At 36.2% G+C, this 20,842-nt stretch overlaps 5 protein-coding genes across 5 annotated transcripts; 4 read left to right on the forward strand and 1 right to left on the reverse strand.

Moving 5' to 3' along the window:
* The first annotated feature begins 452 nt into the window (after positions 1-452).
* LOC109605328 (uncharacterized) lies at positions 453-2,143 on the forward strand. The gene is made up of 5 exons (XM_020021895.2): positions 453-530; positions 586-1,082; positions 1,131-1,283; positions 1,335-1,358; positions 1,406-2,143. The coding sequence occupies exons 1-5, from the start codon at positions 528-530 to the stop codon at positions 2,079-2,081; spliced, it is 1,353 nt and encodes a 450-aa protein (XP_019877454.1). The 5' UTR covers positions 453-527; the 3' UTR covers positions 2,082-2,143.
* Positions 2,144-7,960: 5,817 nt separating this feature from the next.
* Positions 7,961-9,804, forward strand: LOC109605321 (translation initiation factor IF-2). The gene is made up of 2 exons (XM_020021888.2): positions 7,961-8,861; positions 8,912-9,804. The coding sequence occupies exons 1-2, from the start codon at positions 7,970-7,972 to the stop codon at positions 9,691-9,693; spliced, it is 1,674 nt and encodes a 557-aa protein (XP_019877447.2). The 5' UTR covers positions 7,961-7,969; the 3' UTR covers positions 9,694-9,804.
* A 472-nt stretch (positions 9,805-10,276) lies between these two features.
* LOC109605323 (biogenesis of lysosome-related organelles complex 1 subunit 1) lies at positions 10,277-11,083 on the reverse strand. Its single transcript, XM_020021889.2, has 3 exons — positions 10,804-11,083; positions 10,671-10,743; positions 10,277-10,617 (listed from the first exon to the last, which is right to left on the reverse strand). Exons 1-3 carry the CDS (start codon positions 10,862-10,864, stop codon positions 10,362-10,364), a joined length of 390 nt encoding a protein of 129 aa, XP_019877448.1. The 5' UTR covers positions 10,865-11,083; the 3' UTR covers positions 10,277-10,361.
* A 417-nt stretch (positions 11,084-11,500) lies between these two features.
* LOC109605324 (dnaJ homolog dnj-5) lies at positions 11,501-15,899 on the forward strand. Its single transcript, XM_020021890.2, has 5 exons — positions 11,501-12,842; positions 13,037-13,163; positions 13,216-13,509; positions 13,568-13,701; positions 15,300-15,899. The coding sequence occupies exons 1-5, from the start codon at positions 11,576-11,578 to the stop codon at positions 15,806-15,808; spliced, it is 2,331 nt and encodes a 776-aa protein (XP_019877449.1). The 5' UTR covers positions 11,501-11,575; the 3' UTR covers positions 15,809-15,899.
* A 2,403-nt stretch (positions 15,900-18,302) lies between these two features.
* LOC109605327 (peripherin-2) lies at positions 18,303-19,772 on the forward strand. The gene is made up of 4 exons (XM_020021894.2): positions 18,303-18,912; positions 18,968-19,211; positions 19,264-19,413; positions 19,462-19,772. Exons 1-4 carry the CDS (start codon positions 18,350-18,352, stop codon positions 19,633-19,635), a joined length of 1,131 nt encoding a protein of 376 aa, XP_019877453.1. The 5' UTR covers positions 18,303-18,349; the 3' UTR covers positions 19,636-19,772.
* The last annotated feature ends 1,070 nt before the right edge of the window (positions 19,773-20,842 follow it).

A 20,842-nucleotide genomic window follows, 5' to 3' on the forward strand; every position in this document is an offset into this window, starting at 1 on the left:
TAAAGAGAGAGTTTTTAGCTTCAGTTTTCTTCAAATTTACCTTAAATAAAAGTGCGAAAAATGAATTGTATTCTTCCTTTTGGATTAGGAAAACTTGTTCATCAACATGTCAATTTTCTTCTCTCTACAGTTCACCATTATCTTACAGAACAATGACCAATTAGGCAAAAATGCAACATTAAATTCCACAAGATTTAGTCCAAACTTGCCTAACACAAAAACTTAATCTGTAAAACACAGCAAAAATTCTTTTGAATTGTTCATGTAATTGAATCATTGTTTTTGCAATCTTGATAGTTTCGGATGTCAGATAAAATCGTAATTTTCATTGTAAACGTCGCAAATTGCATAACTGCAGCAATCCTAGCAGAGCGGATTAATTTTTACAACCATCAAACAATCCGGAAATGTAGATTTTTAATGTTATGTCAAATCCATATAATTGGTCATGGCACGTTTGTCACTGTCATTCTATTATACTTTTTGTTGTTATTATCGCGAGTCGCATAAAATATCACTCCTAGAAAATGGTAAGAGAACCATTAAAAAGACGTTTCCATCATGATTTTCGAACAACCCTTTCAGTCTTCAACCGAACTATTATCACCGAAACTGCTCCTATCGTCCTACACCAGAAAACCAACGTTAAAACGCAAAAGGGCGATTTCCATGAACAGCGACTGGAAAGTACTGGTCGGATGCGAGAAACCTGAAGTAATACCCTCGAAAAACAGCCTGACCTCCACCCCGAACTATCTGCATTACGGCTTCACCACCAGCCGCAAATCCATCAAGGTCTTTTGCACCCACAGCAGCTACGATGGCGAGTGGGACATGACCGGATTCTCCGGGTACGGCCAATACGTGTTCGCCGACGGAACCGTCTACGACGGCGAGTTTGAAGACGGGCTGTTCCACGGCAAAGGGTGCATCACGTTTCCGACGACGGGGCAAAGCATGGACAAGAAGATAGAGGCGAATTTCTGCAAGGGCAACGTAGACGAAAGCAGCATGGTGTTCGTGTTCGGTTCGGAGAGGGTGCACAAGGATAACTTTAAATATTGTCAAATGCCGAACAGAAGGTAACTTTTTTAACAGTAACCATGAGTATAACGAACGGTTTTGGTTAGATTTGCCATTGAGACGCCTTTGGTTAATCTTCCACCAATAGGAAAAGAGACTTTGACGAGTAAGAAGGACCCACAAGTCTTGGGGCCGACTGACTATGACGTCGTGTATGGGGTCTTTGACACAAGGAGGAACATTATTATCAGCGACGATGTGTAAGAGAAATTCCACCCCTTGGGACATTTATTAAACTGATTGATTTTCAGGGTGACTGGTGTTCAGGAAATAAGGTAACCGAATCAATTTTCCCCATAACTTCTCTTACAATTGTCAACAGCATTCCAGCACCAAAAGAAGAGTCATGGATAAAAGAGAACTGCAGATACGGCAGTGACGTGCCGGTGGGCTACATACCGAAGTTCTACGAGGCGTGGACGGCCGGCAGGAGATGGGAGAGACAGAAGTACGGATTCGAAGAGAGTGACGAGTCGGAGGAATCAACCGAAGTGACAACTGAGCAGTTGTCATCGAAATCGCACACCTCCGACGTCATGGAGGCGTTCCTACAACACATCCAGGACGTAGACGAGGGAGGCAAAGACGAATTGGTGACCGAAGATAAAAAAGACGAGGAGGAGTACGCACCAAGTGTCTGTAACAAGACTAGTTCGTTGGACAGACCGGTACTGGATCATTTGGACTATTACGATAAAGTTGAGGTAGGGGAGGAAGAGGAAAAAGGGATGGAGGAAGTGGAGGAGGAGACGTCGTCATTTGACTTCATGGGATTGTCACAGGGGGATTCAGACAAAAGTTTGAGTAAATGGATTATGGGGTACTGTGGAGAGCAGTCTGATGTATTGGATGCGCATACAACCAAAACTGATGATTGGTTGGATCAATATGACAATGATGAATCACAGGAGGTGCTCACTAATGTAGACTATCTGGACTCGGACGACGCCACAGAAAAATTCTTACATCCATCAGACGAAGCTATGTTGGGTGCTTAATTATACTATAATTAAATGGAATATATTGTATACATTTTACTGATTAAATGAACTAATTTTCATCGTGACTTTCAATTATATTTACAGGTTACAGGGCGTGAGCCTTTTGTTTAAGTACGAAGAGAAGTACTTTCAGATGTTATCTCCTTTATTTTCTTATGGTGTTTGAATTTTAATCGCCCATTCTATTTGGATTTCCTTTTTCAGAGGACGTTCACAAATTAAGCTTTCAGATTTGTTTTATCTTATCTAACGTTTTATGACAACTGGTACTTTCTTACTCTTCGGTCAATTCTAACAAACCATCTATTACAAGTCAAAATAAATGATTGTATAACAGCCAAAGAGATTGTAATAATATTCCAAATAATTAACCATCACAACACGCTAGTATGGTTTTTTGCACTCCGATATTGAAATGACGAGGAAACAGTCGGGAAAAGAAATTAAATTGTAAACGCGTCAAAAACAAATGTAGGTCAACAAGGACGCACGGCGAAATATTTACGTAACATTTTAGTCATAATAAAAACAGACTGATGAGTTTCTCCGTTGGCACAGAATTCCTTGCAGGAATTTACAGTTAGCGCATCCAAACACACTTTACCTTTAGTGTTTCAGTGGATTAATTGTTGTTTTATTGTACGATAAAAAACCGTCTCGGATTGGAAAGCTTCGTGGGTCTTTAATTACGGTGTTTGAAACGAATCGAACATAAATCTGATATCTTAACATTAACCTTCAAATATTGTGAAAACTAGATTTACACCTTTAATGACGACCTATCAATTCTAAAGTACGATAGCAAAACGAAAAAACTTTTACTTCGCGCTTTTACTATGCCTCTAAACATAAAGGTGTGCCTTTATTATTTTCTTGCGAAATTTTACTGAGGAGATAACAAACTGTTACAAAAATTTAAATTAGGAGCAAAACATGTGTTTATACTGAATAATCATAATAGGTACAGAAAAAAGTAATTTTAACTTTCTTTAAAATAAAAGTTGTTCAACAAACTAATCGTTATACAAGTAAATTCATGTATCGAGAAAAAAAAAACTAGATTCTTGAAACAAAGAAATCAATGTCAATTTTGACCTTCCCTTCTGAATTAAACAATTTATTTGGTAAAAAAAATGGGTAACGACAAAAATAAACAATAGTCACATGGAGAAATAGCTGATAGATGAAATAGGTTTTGTATTGTTATAAACTCCTCTAATTATTAAAGTGTTCATGAAAAGCTTATCTTAAATTTTTCATGAAAATTCCACTTGAGTCCACCATTACCAGGTTTGTCAGCGCCAGAGCATTTTTGCTCAACACAAATTAAGTACTCATCCAGTACTAGGTTTGCCAGCTCCAAGCCATTGTTCAGACTGGTGAGTATGAAGTAATCAACCCATATTTGGGTTGCCTTCAAGCATTGTTATTCTCATTTAGTTTATATGGAATCCATTTTGGATAAAAATTAGTGCATGAAGCTTCTTTCTAATGGTTGATTCATCACAGTTTGATAAGTGGCCTATTTCCAAATATGTTGTATAAGGTATTTGCATGATATATTACTTAATTTCTTCGATGGTACAGGTTTCAGAACGGCCTTGAGGTTGTTCATCTTCAATGCGTTCATTGCCATTTTGAAACTGACGAAATCATCAGCTCTAAACACATTGCGAAGGCGACGTGAGACTTTTACTGGTTTGAACTGATTTTTAACTAATATAGTAAATTCACACAATCAAGCCTATATGATTCATTGGGAAAAAAAGTTTAAAATATAAAGCTATTAATCCAAACCAATTTTACTACAAAACTCTAGACACTATAATTACAAATTGTATATAGAGTAAATAACAAAAATATGAATTTCTCAGAAAATATTCCCCTAGCAGCAATGAAAGCTCGTTATACAAGTGAATTCATGTATCGAGAAAAAAAAACTAGATTCTTGAAACAAAAATATCTGCGTCAGTTTGACCTCTTCTTCGGAATTAAATAACGACAAAAATAAAGGATAATAACATTGAGAAATAGCTGGACTATTTGATAGATGAAATAGAATTTTCTATTTAACATTTTGAAGCTTCCTTGAAATGCCTAATGAGACATATAGCCTTGTGTTGTCATAAACGCCTTCTCTAATTATTAAAGTGGCTTATCTTTGGATAAGTTTTTCATGAACTCCAAAACAATCAATTTTTTAGATTAAGACATTTTAAGTACTCTTCCAGCAACAGCCTATTTTTGCTTAACACATTTTAAGTACTCATCCAGTACCAGAATTGCCAGTTCCAAACCATTATTCAGACCAGTGAGAATGTCATAATCAACCGATATTTTCGTTGCCTCCAAGAAGTGTTATTCTCACTTAGTTTATGTGGAATAAATTTTTCTATAAAAATTAGTTCATGAACCGTCTTTCTAATGGTTGATTAACCGCAATTTGATAACTGGCCTATTTCCAAATATGTTGTATAAGGTTTTTTGCATGATATATTCGAATTTCTTCGATGGTACTGGTTTCAGAACGACGACCTTGACGGTCATCTTCAATGCTTTCATTCATAAATTGTTCTGTGTTGCCATGACTAGCTCTAACTCTTCTTTTAGCATGATCCCATAAGTGCTCAATGAGATTAAGATCCGGCGAACAAGAAGGCTACTCTAATTCAGTCACACCTTCCATTTCCAAACAACTTTTGTTAACTCTGCTGGTATGTGGAGGAGCACCTCTCCGGAGGCTTACTACAGGTTGTAGCACTAAATTGACATATCTTTCACTGGTTAGTGATTGTTTAATAGGAATTAAACGTGTCTTCTTCTCCTGGGCCTACTCCAGAAACCTTGAATAAGTTTGACCGTGTTTTGAAAGAGTAATAATTCTTCCTCTCTGTATTTGTGATAATCCTACATAAGGCATTTAAAATAAAATTTGCAAAAATACGTAACTTTGCTTACATTTTTTTGTCAAAAAATTATTTGCTTTTTTGACGACTAATGCTCCGTTTAAGTTTGGTTTGGTGTACTTGAACATTTTAAATTTTAAAAAGAAAAAACTTTCAAATTTCATATACATTTTAAAACAAAGGTATTGGAAATTATAAAAATTTATTCAAATAAATCATCCACCAATAACATAAATTCAGTACTTAATATTATTTGAAAAGGAAAACTCTTTACAATTAGTCACAGGTAAGAATAAGTTTCTACACCAAATAAATATATTTTACTGTGTTCTTTGTCACTTTAATCAAGTTATTCCGTATTCCAAAGAGCGTTTTCACTTAATACACTGTGAATTTTTATGCCGTATTCTAAATAACAAAGAGACTCGCAATTTACTGACGTTCTTGATCGGACAAACCGATTTGGATTGAGGAAGTCCATAAACATGTACACATCAATAAATCAAAACACGAATGTCGCAACGCCCAAACACAACATTTACCCGTGCCAGCCACTCACAGAAGCTATTCATAAAAACCCAATTAATTCCTGATCTGGTAGAACACTTACATAAGATTCAATTCGAATCGAATTCCAGCGAGAGATTCGCCCGCCGGTGTTGCATGTCGTCGGGATGGATGTTCGCCACTTCCGCAACATGCACCGTTTGCTAAAGAAAGCCGAACAATAAAAGGTGCAATCGGCGTCCATTAAGTTAATTGTGCGACGCGTCGGAGAAAAAATGTGCGTGCGAGGAAACGCACTATCAATCAATTTGCATTTGCGTGATTTTTTGGGCTTCCTGCATTCCGACGACGACCGCTCAGTCCTGCGGAAAATTGATTAATTTGTCGGCTTTCAACCCCGTAATTCATTGTTGAGTCGCTTCGAGATACAAAAAAAAAAATATCACGCGAAGTGAAATCACATTTTATTAACAGATGTATTAGTAAACAGTTTTATCAAAGGTACGTACGTGCTAACGCACGTGTGTTACGACGGAATTTTGCAAGAACGCAAACGGAAGTGGAGGAAGTATAAATTAACAACGCAAAGAAATGTTCATTGTCTTGTCATTTGTTGAAACGACTTAAATAAAACGTGTTAGGTAACTGACTGTGGTAAACACATGTTTTCGTGTAGTTTTAGAAAATCCAGCCAATTAAGAAATTACAGGATCTTTGATTAGAATTTTGTTATATAAGGGGGATAATTTGTATTATTAGAGTGGTAAATCGTTGTGGTAAACGTTTGGCCCGCTTGTTGGAGTAGCAGCGTTTCTCTTTGTTTAATTTTGTAATTTACAATACAAACAAACAAGAGATAGTAAATTATAAATTTTTAAATAGTTGCGGCTTTTAGTTTTACTGTCAGGCAAGGGTTATAAAAGGGAAAGCGTTAACATCCATTTTAGTCTCACCAATTGACTAAGGCAATATATATGCACACAGTAAAATCATTTAATTTTCACTGTCTGGTATTAATTAGAAAAGTACTAAAGAATGTTGCTGTTTTTATTTTTTCCTCTGCATTTGAATTAATTGTTACAATTTGTGCATAATTAAATCATACTGAAATGTCTCAGTTGCCAATTGAAGTGTATAATTGTTCCACCTTAGATTTGTGTGAGAAAGGCACCTCTCAAATCAATTCATAACATATTTGTGTTCTAAATAGTTTACAGGTCAATCGATTAATATCGTTTTGTACAACTGGAAACTGTTTCTGGTTTCGCTCGGCTTCGTTTAAGCCTTGTTAAACTGTGAAGCACAATAGAAAACAAAATCCGAAAAACTCTCTAACTTTCTCAAAAATAAAACAACTCACGAGACGTCAGTGTTCATCCGACAATCCAACTTTTCACCACCAATTCAACGTCTAACGCACGATCACTGGGAAAAACTCCTCAGGGTTTTTAAAACCGTTAAACTGGCGACAAATAGGCGTTTATTTCGATTGTGTGCCGCAATCTGCCGTGCATTGTTATAGTTTACTTTCTCTGTCTGCAGTGCCAAATAAAAATTACATCACGGTATTGTACTTTCTAATCATTTTTAGTCGAAGATGTTTTGTTTCTATTATTTAAAAAAATTCAAGTCTGTAGCTGTAAAGATTTCGATTCGTTGATAGTTTCACTCATAAATCACATCACACTTCCTTTTAGAACCATAATTCTTGTAACCTATTATATTATTTGCTGCAACAGGCTTCGTGTAAACACTCTAATTGAGACTTATGAGAATTATGAATTCACGCCTTTAACCGGCCATAATTTCATTCTCATGGAAACTGTAAAGATTAGTGTACGATTATAACTATGTTAGACTCTTTCAGTTCCAATGACGGTGTTTCCTTCACACAAATGCTGCATATTATTCGACGTGTGTGGTATACCATATGCTCTAGCAGTGGAAATGTTAGATTTCTTCTAGTAAATTGGAAAATTGCTGTTTACAATAGCTCTGCAAATTGGCTTCCTCGTTTTTTTGAACTGGGCCGCTCTTAATTCAAATTGACATTGGGGAGATCACTTTCAAGGAACGGAAATGTTTAATAGGTCTTTAGACCGAAGACCGCCTTGTATGAAAACAAAATTTAAAAAAATTATTCAACTTGTTTAGTTAAACAAATATATTCTTGTTGTGATTGTCCAATTTTAAATATATTCTTTATTGTAATTCAACTAAATAAAAGTTTAATTTAATTTAATGTTAAGCATTGAGAGTTTCTCTTCTTGTCCTTTATTTATTTAGACAAAATTATCATAATTAATAAATTGTTCTCTTGAAACGGTAAACAAAAATAATATAAAAATGTTTTGGAGATTATGTTGATAAACATTGTGTGTCTTATAATCCGGTCCATTTTAGCGTGTTAAATATTTATGACCATCTCATTTTCGTCTCATTTCTGTAGTGAGTGAGCTCGAATTCAGTGAGATGCGTCCAGGTTTTTTGTTAGGGACTGTCATAGTGGTGGTGTTAATCTACCATTTATGTGAGATTGATGCGAAACGTTCGGGTGGTGGAAGAAGCAAAAGTAGAGGCTCGTCAGGGTCATTGTGGACTCGTAAAAAGACGAGCTCCGGATCCACCTCCTCGTCCAGTGCAAATGTGCCTAAACCAGTACCAAATTCGTATCCTAAACAGGCCGCGCCCGCACCTGCACCAAAACCAGCTCCAGCACCAGCCCCCGCACCAAAGCCAGCACCAGCACCCGCCCCGGCCCCAGCTCCCAAGCCTTCTGCACCTGTCCAAGAGCACGCTGTGAAGAAGGAACAAGCTGGTGTGCAACAGAGCAGTCCAGATCAAAAGCCCATCGGATGGAATGTCAATCAACAGCCAGCATCCAGCCAGAACGCCTACAAGAACGCACAAAACCCTCCACCCTATGGTGCCCCAGGTCATGCTGCTCCGCCATACGGTCAAGCTCCCCCAGCATACGGAGCTCCAGGACACGCGTCACCGCCTTATGGACAAGCGCCACCGCCTTACGGAGCCCCAGGGCATTCACCCCAAGGATACGGTCAAGCGCCTCCACCGTACGGTGCTCCAGGACAAGCGTACAATCCTCATGCTGCACCTCCACCGTACTCCCAATATCCGAACCAAAACATGGGTTATCAGCAACCGGGAATGGGTTACAATAACATGGGTGGTATGGGGCACAATATGGGTGGAATGGGATATAACAATATGGGTGGAATGGGATACAACAATATGGGCGGTTATAACAACATGGGAGGTATGGGCTACCCTCAACAAAAAAGTAGTGGATTTCTAGGGGGGCTTTTCGGCGGAAGAAGTGGTTATGGTGGATATGGAAACATGGGTAAGTAGTGTTTGATTTTAATCACCGGTGATTTGACGACTATATTTTAGCTGGCTATGGATACGGTTATGGAATGAAAAAATCCGGAGGTTTCTTCGGAAAACACGCCTTCAGAAATATTCTAGGCGGTATGGTGCTGTGGTACGTGGTCTCCGGACTGTTCAGGCGTCCATACAAGGTTTACAACTACTACAACCAACCAGAAACGACTGAACAAATACAACTACCAGCCAACGTGTTAACATTATGTGACGACAACTCGACAAATATTTGCGTGCCTGGAAGCACGGCGATTTGCACCACCAACAGCACCATCCTATGCGTCACGACAATGACGGCGGCACAGCCTTGCCCGGAACAAAACCAGGCACTTTGCGTCAACACCACGATACCATGCATCGACAAAGATGATCCTTTGTGTCAGAACGCAACGGCGGGTGCGAACTCGACCAATTTAAATCTACCATGTTTTGCAAACGTAACTGCGGACGTTAATCTCTTGGATTATGCGAACAGCGGTGGCGCAAAACCGGCGGGGCAAGACTACAGTTACTGTGTTACTACTATGGCAGTACCAGGTCCGGAAGAACCGAATTGTCCGGAAACGGCTGACACAAATCCAGATAATTCCACGACACCTAATCCTGCTTGTGTCAAGCCAAAAACTGAGCAAGTTCCTGTACCTCCACCGATATCTCCGATGTATAATGGCACAAATACGGGGGATGTTGTCAACCAAAATCAAGAAAAGTCGCCCGTCACTATTGGAATTGTACCGCCGGTAGAAACGCTTGTCAATGGGTCGCTTCCAGTCACATCTGGAGCTGCCTAAACACTAAATTTGGTGGCGTATTATTTAGACTTTGTTAAGTAGGATAGGATAAATAAAATATTTTAGTATGTTAATTTTAAAAATAATAAAATATATGTATTATAAATGTTATTTTTATTTGTCTTTCTATGAATGTACAATGAAAAATAAAATTAAAATATAACAAACTTAATTTAGTGTTTTCAACCTAAAAATATCGCATTAAAAAATTTAATAATAACATAGCTAGTTATTAAGGCTGCTTTGTAAAGTGTCCTGGGAGTTTGAGTTTCTAATTCTACTTGTGTCAAACCAAAAATTGAGCAAGTTCTTTTACCTCCTCCAATGTCCCTGATGTACTATAACACAAATTCAGGGGATATTATCAACCAGGACCAGAACCAGTCAGGGGTCACTGTTGGAGTTGTACCGCCGTACAAACGCTCTCCCAGTCACATCTGGAGCTGGTTAAACACTAAACATTTTGGCATATTATTTAGACTTTCAAGTAGAATAGAATAAATAAAATAATTTAGTAATTTTGAAAATAATAAAATATATGGCTTATAAATGTTACTTTTATTTGTCTGTCTATGAATGTACAATGAAATAAAAATTAAAATGTAGTGAACTTAGTTTAGTACTTTAAACCTAAAAATATCACATTAAAATATTTAATAATAAAACAGTTAGTTATTAAGGCTGCTTTGTGAAGACTCTTGGGAGTTTTTATAAACAATTTCCAGGGCTGTTGTGATAGTTCTGACATCACCTTCAATGGTCTTTGCCCAGTTCTCCACATCACCAATCTCTTTCAGGGCACTGCTAAAATTCTCAACCAAATTAAGCCATTGCTGGGTTTGTTTAGAGAAGTTGGTGGCACTTGTATGAAGCTGTTTAGCTTCAGCATCCAGCTTCTTCTGATTCAAATATGCTTGAGCCACACTAAAACAACATTTTTTCTATTGACGTAAAAAGTGTGCTTTAAAAGAGTTTACCCGACGTTTAAGTGGTCCACTAGAGCTTGTGTTAAATCGCTAGCTGAGGCACAAGCTTCTTTTCTTTTAGCCTCTGGAAAGGATGACAATGATTATATGTGCAACCGTTTTATGTATATGTACAAAATAATACCTTGAATTTCTTTTTTTAATGATTGTTTTGATTGATGTTCTTTTACCATAGCAGAGAGCATTTTTGTTTGTTTTGGAATTTTCCTACTGTTGACAACAAATTAACCTTAAATTATGAATACGTTGTGTGATCTGTCACTAAACTGTGAGTTGTCGTTGATTCCAAAAACTTATGTTAGACATGATTTATAATAAAAAACACTATATTAAATCGTAATAAATGTTCATTGCTAAAATTATTTAAATAATATAAACTCGTTTTAAAAATATTTCTTAAACAACATAAAAGTCTGTAAGTTGTCAGTATTGAAATATGTAACTAGATGTCGCAACAATTTTTTTAATGTTTAAGTATTAAATAAATTAAGATTTGTTTTAAAATTTCTTTTAAATATAATATAATAATTATGAATAAAAGATACTAATATTTTAAGCAAGTTAAGGATATTTTATCTGTAAAAAAGTGCCATCTAGGTTATTTCAAGTAAACATAAAATTGTATATTTAATTTATCTTAATTTGTTCAATTCAAATTGGTTAATAACATTTGTTTTTTAAATTTAGTTATGTATAAAAAGAAAAGAGAGTAAAATTCTTTAAAACCGCATGAAATAGGTTGATTAAAGTTGCAAATGTGCCGATAAAATAGATCGCGCCATCTGAAACGCAATTGTTAACATCTTGTCAAAAGTGACAGTAGCAAACGACAAAATAGTGTTTATGTGCCAAAATGTTTTAACGAATGCATGTGTTGTAAGCCATAGACCAAAAATATGGGCGATAAAAAGCGAAATTTCACAAACGAAGCCATGGAGCAAATAATAGGCAACATGACGGCGGAAATGCAAAATACCGACGGCCAATATGTGCCCCTGGCCTTTACGCCGCCACCAACAACCGAAATGAATTGGAACCAACCCCAAAATTCATACATCAACCATTTCGGCGTGCACAGTCCCGAACCGATGATGAACCATCCCACCATTGATCCATACAATCCGAACTCATATAATTACATCCCGCCACCAGCCAATTTATTCGACCCCTCGCCGTTCAAGACTATACCTATAAACGATTACGAACAGTATAAGCCCATTCCGAATGGCGGCAACGATCTCAATTTACTAGACAGGTTTATTTTAAGCCCTAGTGTTCAGAATATACCAGACAATATTTTGAATCAGCCCCAGTCTGAACCTCCACATCCGACCAACCATACACTGATAGATAATCTGGTTGGAAATTGGGTTATACCAAACAATTCTGGGACATACTCACCATTTGGCACAGAAACATTCAAGCCAAGTGTTTTTGAGGTTCATCCTGAGAGAGATAATATTGGACATGTTATTAACAATCATCAGTTTATTGATGAGCCTAAATATGTATCAAGTTTGGATCAAGGTAATGAGGATAAGCAGTTTTCATTTAACAGGGATCATAGGAAGCCTAGAATGGTTGCTGAGGTTAAACCAATGAGGCCCAGTTATTCTGATGTTTTGACTAAACCTGTACCATTGACCACTGCTAAACCTTTAAAGAATGATGTGAAAGAGACCAAACCCAAGAAGGAGAATAAGAAAACTACAAAAAATGATAAATCTCAAAAGAGTAATAATAATATAAACCGTACATTGAACAATGATATTAAAGATCTGAATGTTGACAAAAGTCAGTTTACAAAATCTGACAAGAATGTAAAAACCAATAAGACCAACCAAATGCCTCGAAAATGGGCATCTCTCGACAACATAGCTGATCCATCTAGCACCAAAACAGATGACAAGAAGAAAAAATCGGATGACAAGGATAAAAATTATATAAAACAGAGCAAAAAGGTCAACAAAACAGTCAGTGATATAACTGATATCGAAACAGTTCCTATTAAAACTGAATCTTTGATGAACAACAAGAATGGAGTGAAGAAAATTGTAAAACCCATTGGAAGACCTAAACCAAATGATTCCTTTGCAAACAGTGAAAGACCACCAGGAAAAAGAAATCAAAGGACTAGGAAAAGGGAAACACATGTACCTTTTGGTGAGCTGTACTGTTTTTAATTGTGTAATTGTTTGTTTGACTATCAGTGTTTTTATCAATAAAAGTTTGATAAGTAATTTTATAATTGTCAATTTGTCTAATCAGATTATATTTGTTTTGTAAACTAAAATGCTCTCTATAATTATTACACAATAAATTTTAACTGTATGAAATGTATTTAATTATTTGTATAGGCTTTGTAGGACAAAAACTGAAACAGTACACCAAAGGATGGTGGAGACTATTTATGGTGTGCCTCCTGTGGTTATTCAACCTTGTTTCTGACATATGCAGTCTAAGCATCCATATTAGCCGTGATTTGTAAGTCGCTTCCGCCCTGTACTATCACAAAAAACTGATGATTGTTATTTAGGGCGGTGAACTCGTGGTCGTGGATGAGAACCCACGGTTCGACGTTGCTGACGTCGACTGCGGACGTTTTCAAACGCATCAAAGTTTTCACGTGGCTCTTGGAGAAGTTCAAGGGGAAGAAGAAGGAGGAGGAGACGGAACAACACAGTAGTTTTGCACACAATGGGTTACAGAACAACATCAACATGCCCACGACCGGTGACGAGGCAATGCGAAGACTGCTGGCCTGCAAGGGGAAGGATCCTTATAGTATACTCGGGGTTACGCCAACGTGCACTGACGACGACATTAAACGGTAACATTTTGCGGTGGTTTTGTTTAAGATTTATTGGTACATTCTGGGTGAATTGTAGATACTACAAGAGACAAGCATTTTTGGTACATCCAGACAAGAATCCACTTCCAGGCGCTGAAGAAGCATTTAAAATTTTGGTCCATGCATTCGACATGATCGGCGAACCCGAAAGGAGAGCTGCCTATGACAGAGGTACATCATCATTAATAAATAAATATTATTATACATGTCCATTAAATAACAGGTCACAGTTAAATACTGTATTTGTGGTACAAAAATATTCCAAAGTAATCAAACTTATAATCAAATGGTCAAATTTAAGATTTCATTCAGTAACTTTTATATAAACCAGTCTTTTCAAGTAAAATTTAATGAAAACATTTTTAAAGCAAGGAAAAAAGTTAGTAGAGTAAACGAGGTTTATCAGACTCGAGACTTCTAAAGAAAAAGAACAGCGGCGATAGGTAGTTTTTAATGAGTCTACATTTAATTTGTTTAAGAATAACTATTTAGCACATGTCAGATGTTCTAGTTAGACAAAACTACACAAAACGTTTGTTATACCCACTGTAAAACTGAATAGTGGTTTAATTATGGTGTGAGAATGCTCTATTTCTACAATTAACATTAAATAACAATTTGCTTCCACATATTAAAGAAACGATGCTGTTAATAAATGTGTTGTAGCAAAAGTATTCAAACTTATATATCAAATGGTCAAATTTAAGATTTTATTCAATAACTTCTATATTACCAGTATTTTCAAGTAAAATTTAATGAAAACATTTTTTTTTGAAGCAAGATCGTCATATATCAGTCGTTGCTGTAATTATAGCAACTTATTAAAATATGCATTATATTTCTTGAATTGGATTACAGTATATATACTGTTTAATGTTATTTCAGTTATGCTGGTCAATTTAATTTTATTTTTTAATGAACTACTTACACTCTTTAATATTTCGTTGGTAAAATTATAGTAATTTTTTACTTCAATGTATTAATACAGAATTTAAAAAAAGGCAAGTGGTAGCTATCAATAAATGGATAATTTGAATGTCATATAATAATCCATTCTTATCATCAACTCAAACTAAAGCCAACATGGAGGAAATGGAACTAAAATTTAGTTTATGGACTTTGAGAAAAAAGTTAGTAAAATAAAGGAGGTTTATCAGACTAGAGACTTCTAAAGTAAAAAGAAGAGCGGCGATAGGTAGTTTTTAATAATGAGTCTACATTTAATTTGTTAAAGAATAACTATTTAGCTTATATTAGATGTCCTAGTTGGACAAAACTACACAAAACGTTTGTTATACCCACTGTATAACTGGATGGTGATTTAATTATGATGTGAGAATGCTCTGCTTCTATAATTAATATATTAAATAACAGTTTGCTTCCATTGCATGGCATATATTAGTCATTTAGTCATTAAAAATGCCTTTCAATATTAGAGTTCCTGCTATGTTCCTGTCCAGCTCAATTCAGAATAATAAATGTAATATTTTATTTATGACCATAATATTTAACATTTTATTTTAAAAAGTAATAATAATGACGTCACTACTGTATTTGCGTAGTGGTATCTTCTTGTTACAAACAACAACTGTGATAATCAAAATTAATTAAGATTGTGCAGAAAAATATGAAAAGCTTAATATTCAGGAAGCATTCTCAAGAATTACTTGAATTGCTTTAATATTACAAGTTATGAGTAAGAGAAAACAGGATTTTTTACGAAAATTTTGATAATTCTCTGAACGGTTTTTCACATAAATTTATTTTAGGTGTGGTGGAGTCGGCGCAAGTGGTGCAGGCGTGGAGCGAACTGAACGACCTGCTGCAACAGCTGCAGCAAAAGGTGGAGGCGGCCGCGAACACGATCCGTTGCAGCGCGTGCGGCTTCCGCCACAAACGGATAAAGATCGACCGGCCGAGCTACGCGGCCCGAAATTGCAACCAGTGCAAGATCCATCATGCGGCCCGCGAGGGCGACATCTGGGCGGAGGCCAAGGTGCTCGGCTTCCTGTGGCACTACTACGCCTGCATGGAGGGCGCCGTCTACGACATCACCGAATGGGCCGGCTGCCAGAAGGAGAGCCTCAAACACCTGAAACCGGACTCGCACCACGTGCAGTACAGGATCGCGCTGGGGAAACAGAACAATCCGCCTAGGAGGCACAGCAACTCGCCGCGCACCGAACGGCCGGACCTGGAGAACTTACTTAACACGCTCTACGGACAGAACGACAACGCGCAAGGCACGCGCCGTAGGTCGAAGAAGGCGAATAAATAATTTCGGCTAAGGTTTCAGTTTTAGGCAAATTTCCTTTTTAACCAGCATCGCTCCATATGTAATTATGCGCTTAATAAATGTTTACGACATACTCGCATCTTTATTTATTTATATTTTTGATTACACATTTAAGTGAGAGGTCAAAACCTTTCATCCAAAAGATTGTGTAGTCATACTGAATTAACACTATGTTTCAAGATGTTTGTATTTGTATTTGTTATCAAGTGATTTTTAATTATTATAACTTATTTTTATTTGATTTTTAAAAACCAAATTTTATATTCAGTCACTCAAAAGTTGTGTAATATAATTTTTAAACAAAATATATGTAAAAATTAAGATATATTAAATAATAGATCCGTCAAAGGTATCATTTGGAAGATTCAAACAAGAGAAAATACTGAATGGGTTACATTCTGATACAGATCATAAATTGGCCTGTCTCGATGTAGTATCACTTTTCACGAAAGATCCTGTCAATGAATCCTTAACCGTGATAGAAATATTCCCCACCGACATAGTAGATATTTTCCTGAAATTTATTTCAATTGGAACAACATATTCTATCCTACTAGAACATAATATACATACTACTATTATACCTACAAGAAAAATTCAATACAGTCTCAAGTTAACCAAAGACAAGGACTCTCAAACGGCTTCCGGGATATATCACATACCATGCTTTTGCGGAAAAGTGTATATCGGTACTACAAAATATTCAATGGGGACTGGGATTAAAGAACATAAACGGAACTGCAAATTATAACAATCAGACAAGTCTGTTGCAGCTGAACATGAACTGTGGAAATCACACCATAAAATTTTCAAAAAACCAAATCATCGATGTTTTGTCTTGCCCATCCCAATTTCCAGTAAAGTATAGGGAATCACGTTTATAACTAAATTCGACATAAAGATTTTATACATTTAAACTCATCAAGAGGTTTGTAGAAAAATATATTTGTTGTATATTCGGAAACTGGTCCGACCAAAATTAAAAGGCGAAAAAGATATTATAAAAAGTGGTACTATAAAATTAAATAACACATTTAATCCTTAAACATTGCTATATTTATATCAAGTGGGCTAAAAAGTAACCATGTTGACCACCAAAATGCGCTGCTATCGGGAGAAAGATTCTGATACATTATAGCCCATTTATATTTAGGCTGACATGTCAAATTTCAGCCCGATACAGCCCTTAGTTTTGTTTTGACAGCTGATTTTCGGGTACGTGTTATGCATCATGATTTTCGTTCTCTCATAAAACATTATTTTTTAGGACGGCGAAGGAAACAAAAGAAAAGTTGGATAAATATTATAAGATTCTTCAGATTACACCGTGATTTAAGGCTCCAATTGCTTCTCCATCCACCTTATTCGTCATATTTAACTCCATCGGATTATCATCTCCTCTCAAAACCTCAAAAGATGGTTCATCAATAATAAATTCAGCTCGCGGAGGAGTATTTTGCAAACCTCCCAGAAAATTATTTTCGAATAAGTGTATCGATCTGAAAGGACACTCTCAAGGACAACTATATTGAATAATAAAATCAAATTCTATCAAAAAAAAGATTTTTTCTATGTCAGCCTACGAACTTTTCAGCCCAACTGTTATATCAGTACTAGAAAATGTTTAATGGGAACTAGGATTAAGAACATAAACGGAGCTGCAAACTATGACAATCAGACAGGTCTGTTGTAGCTGAACATGCACTGAGGAAACAACAACATCCATCGATTTTTTGTCTTGCTTATCCCAATTTCCAGACATCTACCCTCTATAAAGTTTATAACTAAACTAACTAACTATAACATAGAAATTTTATAAATTTAAATGAACTAACTCATTGAGAAGTTTCCAGAAATATATATTTGTTGTATATTCGGAAAATGGTCGGGCCAAAAATTAAAAGAGAAAAAGGATATTACAGAAAGTGGTAATATAAAGTTAAATAACATATATTTAATCATTAAAAATTTCTTTCAAAATTAAAATTACTAAATTTATGCCTAACTCAGTTCAGAAAAATATATATATCTTTTTATAGAATAAGAATGTAGTAGTTTTTATAATACTGTTTAAAACAATCATAGCATTAATTAATTACTTTAACAGTTCACATTCAATAAAAAAGTTATGAAGTGTCTTTTTAAGGTATTTGAGTTGTTGGAAAAATTTCTGTTATATTGGCTTCCTGTAATCTGACATTGATACTCAGTTCCATTTTTTCCTTACCAGGACGTCTAGAAATAACCTGTTTTTATTTCCTTCGTAAAACTGAAAAAGTTGATGACTAGCAGGACAATTTTCCATTAAATTATTACTTACTTCTTCAACTAAACTTGACGTTCTTATATTAAACCCGTACACTTCATCCAAAGCATTCCCTATATCTTAGTTTGCTGATGTGAATCTACAGTTAAAGGTTGTCGGTGTAAGTTAAGGACACCCTGTAAAATATTCCAAGAACTGACACATGTCGCAAGAAAACACGTCACACGTCACACAAACATGAAGTTAAAAGTTAAATAATGGCCTTAGGAACAATTATCCTTTCATACACTAAACGAACCCAGTTACTTTACATACTGATCGCGTTCTGCATTCTGCAGTCCATTCTGGGGGCGGCGGTGTTCGGACAGTCGCTCTACATGTTCCTGCAGGTGGCTCCGATCATCAAATCGGAATCGTCCGAAATTCGTTTCGCATTCGCGACCACCGGCATATTCGGCACGAACCTGATGACCCATTGGTTGTTCGGCATCATGGTTTGCAGGAAGTGCTACTATCACGCACGACGGAGAAGTACCAGCAGCCAATTCGCGATATGGTGCTTCATCGGTTCGCAAACGGCGTTGTATTTTGTCGTGATCGTGCTGTTGGCTAGGAAATTGAACAGACAAATCGAGAGATCGATGAAGAACAGTTTGCAGAGCTACATGAAAAATTATCTTAGGAACGCGGATATGAAATACAGCATGGACTATTTGCAGTTCAGTCAGAAGTGTTGTGGAATTTACAGTTACCAGGACTGGCACAAGATCAGTTGGTTAAGCGTTTACGAAGTTAACAAAGATGCGGAAGCCGTCAAAAAGTATTTACTGTGGATTAATATTCATATAATTATATAAACATATTTTTGTATGCAGTAAAACGGAGGATGGGGTGATGCATTTGCCTGTAATTCCGTGGAGTTGCTGCAGGGTGGATTTTCCATCGCAGTGCTTTCACGATGCTTTGCAACAACCAGGGTACGCTCACCTTTGGAAGGATGAGGATTCGATTGTGGAAAGCTCTGTAAACACTAACGGCTGTTTGGAAATTGTATCGAAACCAGTTGAATTTAGTATAAATTTAGTGACTGCTTTGATGTCTGTCATTACAGTACTCCATGTGAGACATAAATTGTAATTAAACTCCATAAACTTGAACAAATAGTTTTTAGGTAATAATTTTTTGTCTGATGAAGATTCTATACACCTCTTGTAGAAATGTATTTTTACTTGAGGATCATAAGGGCAAATCACCAGGATGGGTGTTCGGAAGAGGTGACTTTGGTTATATGATGGGGAAAACCTTACACGAAATCATGGAGGTGGGTATTATAAATAAATGTAATCGAAACTTATTTCGTCTTATGTAGGGTGTCGACCAGAAAGGCTCAGAACAGCAGGTATCGCAGAAACCTATCAAAGAAAAGGAAAACAAACTTTTAAAACGGATCATGAGGAAAAGGAAAAAGTCTGATCATTTAATTGACAAAGAGAAACAGAAAAGAGACACGCCTGAGACAGAAAGACTTTTAAATAATAAATAAGTTTACAAATATTATTTATATACTATTTTAAGAAAAAATATACAAAGTTTTATTTATTTATTTTCCCTTTTCTATTTTCAAGGGAAACCTTGTTATTCTGTCAATTTTGCATCTATTAAATACTATTAACAAAACTACTCAAATTTATTATATATATCATATAAATAAAACGATTATATTTACGAATCATTTATTAAATCTTCTCTCATTTGTTTACGTAGATTGAATCACAGATGTCATCTAATTTGGAAAGTTGTTTGGTCCTATGATGTGGATGCTGTTCTTCTTTCATCGCTTGGTGGCGGTGTGCTCCATATTGCTGATCGGATGCATCGAAGATCCACTTCCACCCATTGTATGAAAACTTTGAATGCTATGCCAACGTCCAAAGATCCGCTGATCTTCATGTCACATCTGGTCCTAGAACAGGAGCTGCAAGACGAATCTAGATGGAGATTTCCAGCCTGCTGCCACTATTGAGGTAGATGAATTTACTGTTGGAAACTATTAACAAAAGTATATTTAATTAGCAACACAAGACATTTAACTTTGGTCAGTTGGGACACCTACAAAGATAAAACATTAACGAAATTACTATATAAGTAAGCTAAAAATTGTATAGACAAATCGAAAGATAATTGAGATAAGGAGTACACAACTATAATACAATATTTTGTAAATACAATGCGCAATGGAAAAATGAGAACAATGGAAAATTGTAGAAGTCGAAATGTATACCCTTGCTATTGTTAGGCTCTCTATACTATCGAATATATTTATTATCATTTTTATCTTTTAAGGCAGCTCTCAGCTCGCAAGTAGCGACCCAGGACCCACCACGTGGAGGTGGCTGCCTGGCGGGCCCCATTTTTCAAACAAAGTAACTTGGTTAATCTGCAATCCTCTGCAAAAAAATCAGTGTTACAATACTCACCTACTAGGAGATTGAACCACTAAAAATAAGACTTGATTGAGACTACTAATTAGGATGAGCTGGATATGTTGTCTTCGGCTGATGGACTCGTAATGTTTCCACCGGGATGTCCAGCTTCCTTTTATACGTTCCCGGTGCACGCATCCAGGATTAATTTCAAGGTTCGGATCGATATTGCATCTGTTGCACGCCTCCGCCACCTGATGATTCGCCGGAGTAAATTGGTTACTAGGTTACCTTGCATCCGGTTTTTTATTTTTGTGTATTTAGGGG

This window comes from Aethina tumida, chromosome 5 (genome assembly GCF_024364675.1).
Source record: "Aethina tumida isolate Nest 87 chromosome 5, icAetTumi1.1, whole genome shotgun sequence".
Lineage (NCBI taxonomy): Eukaryota > Metazoa > Arthropoda > Insecta > Coleoptera > Nitidulidae > Aethina > Aethina tumida.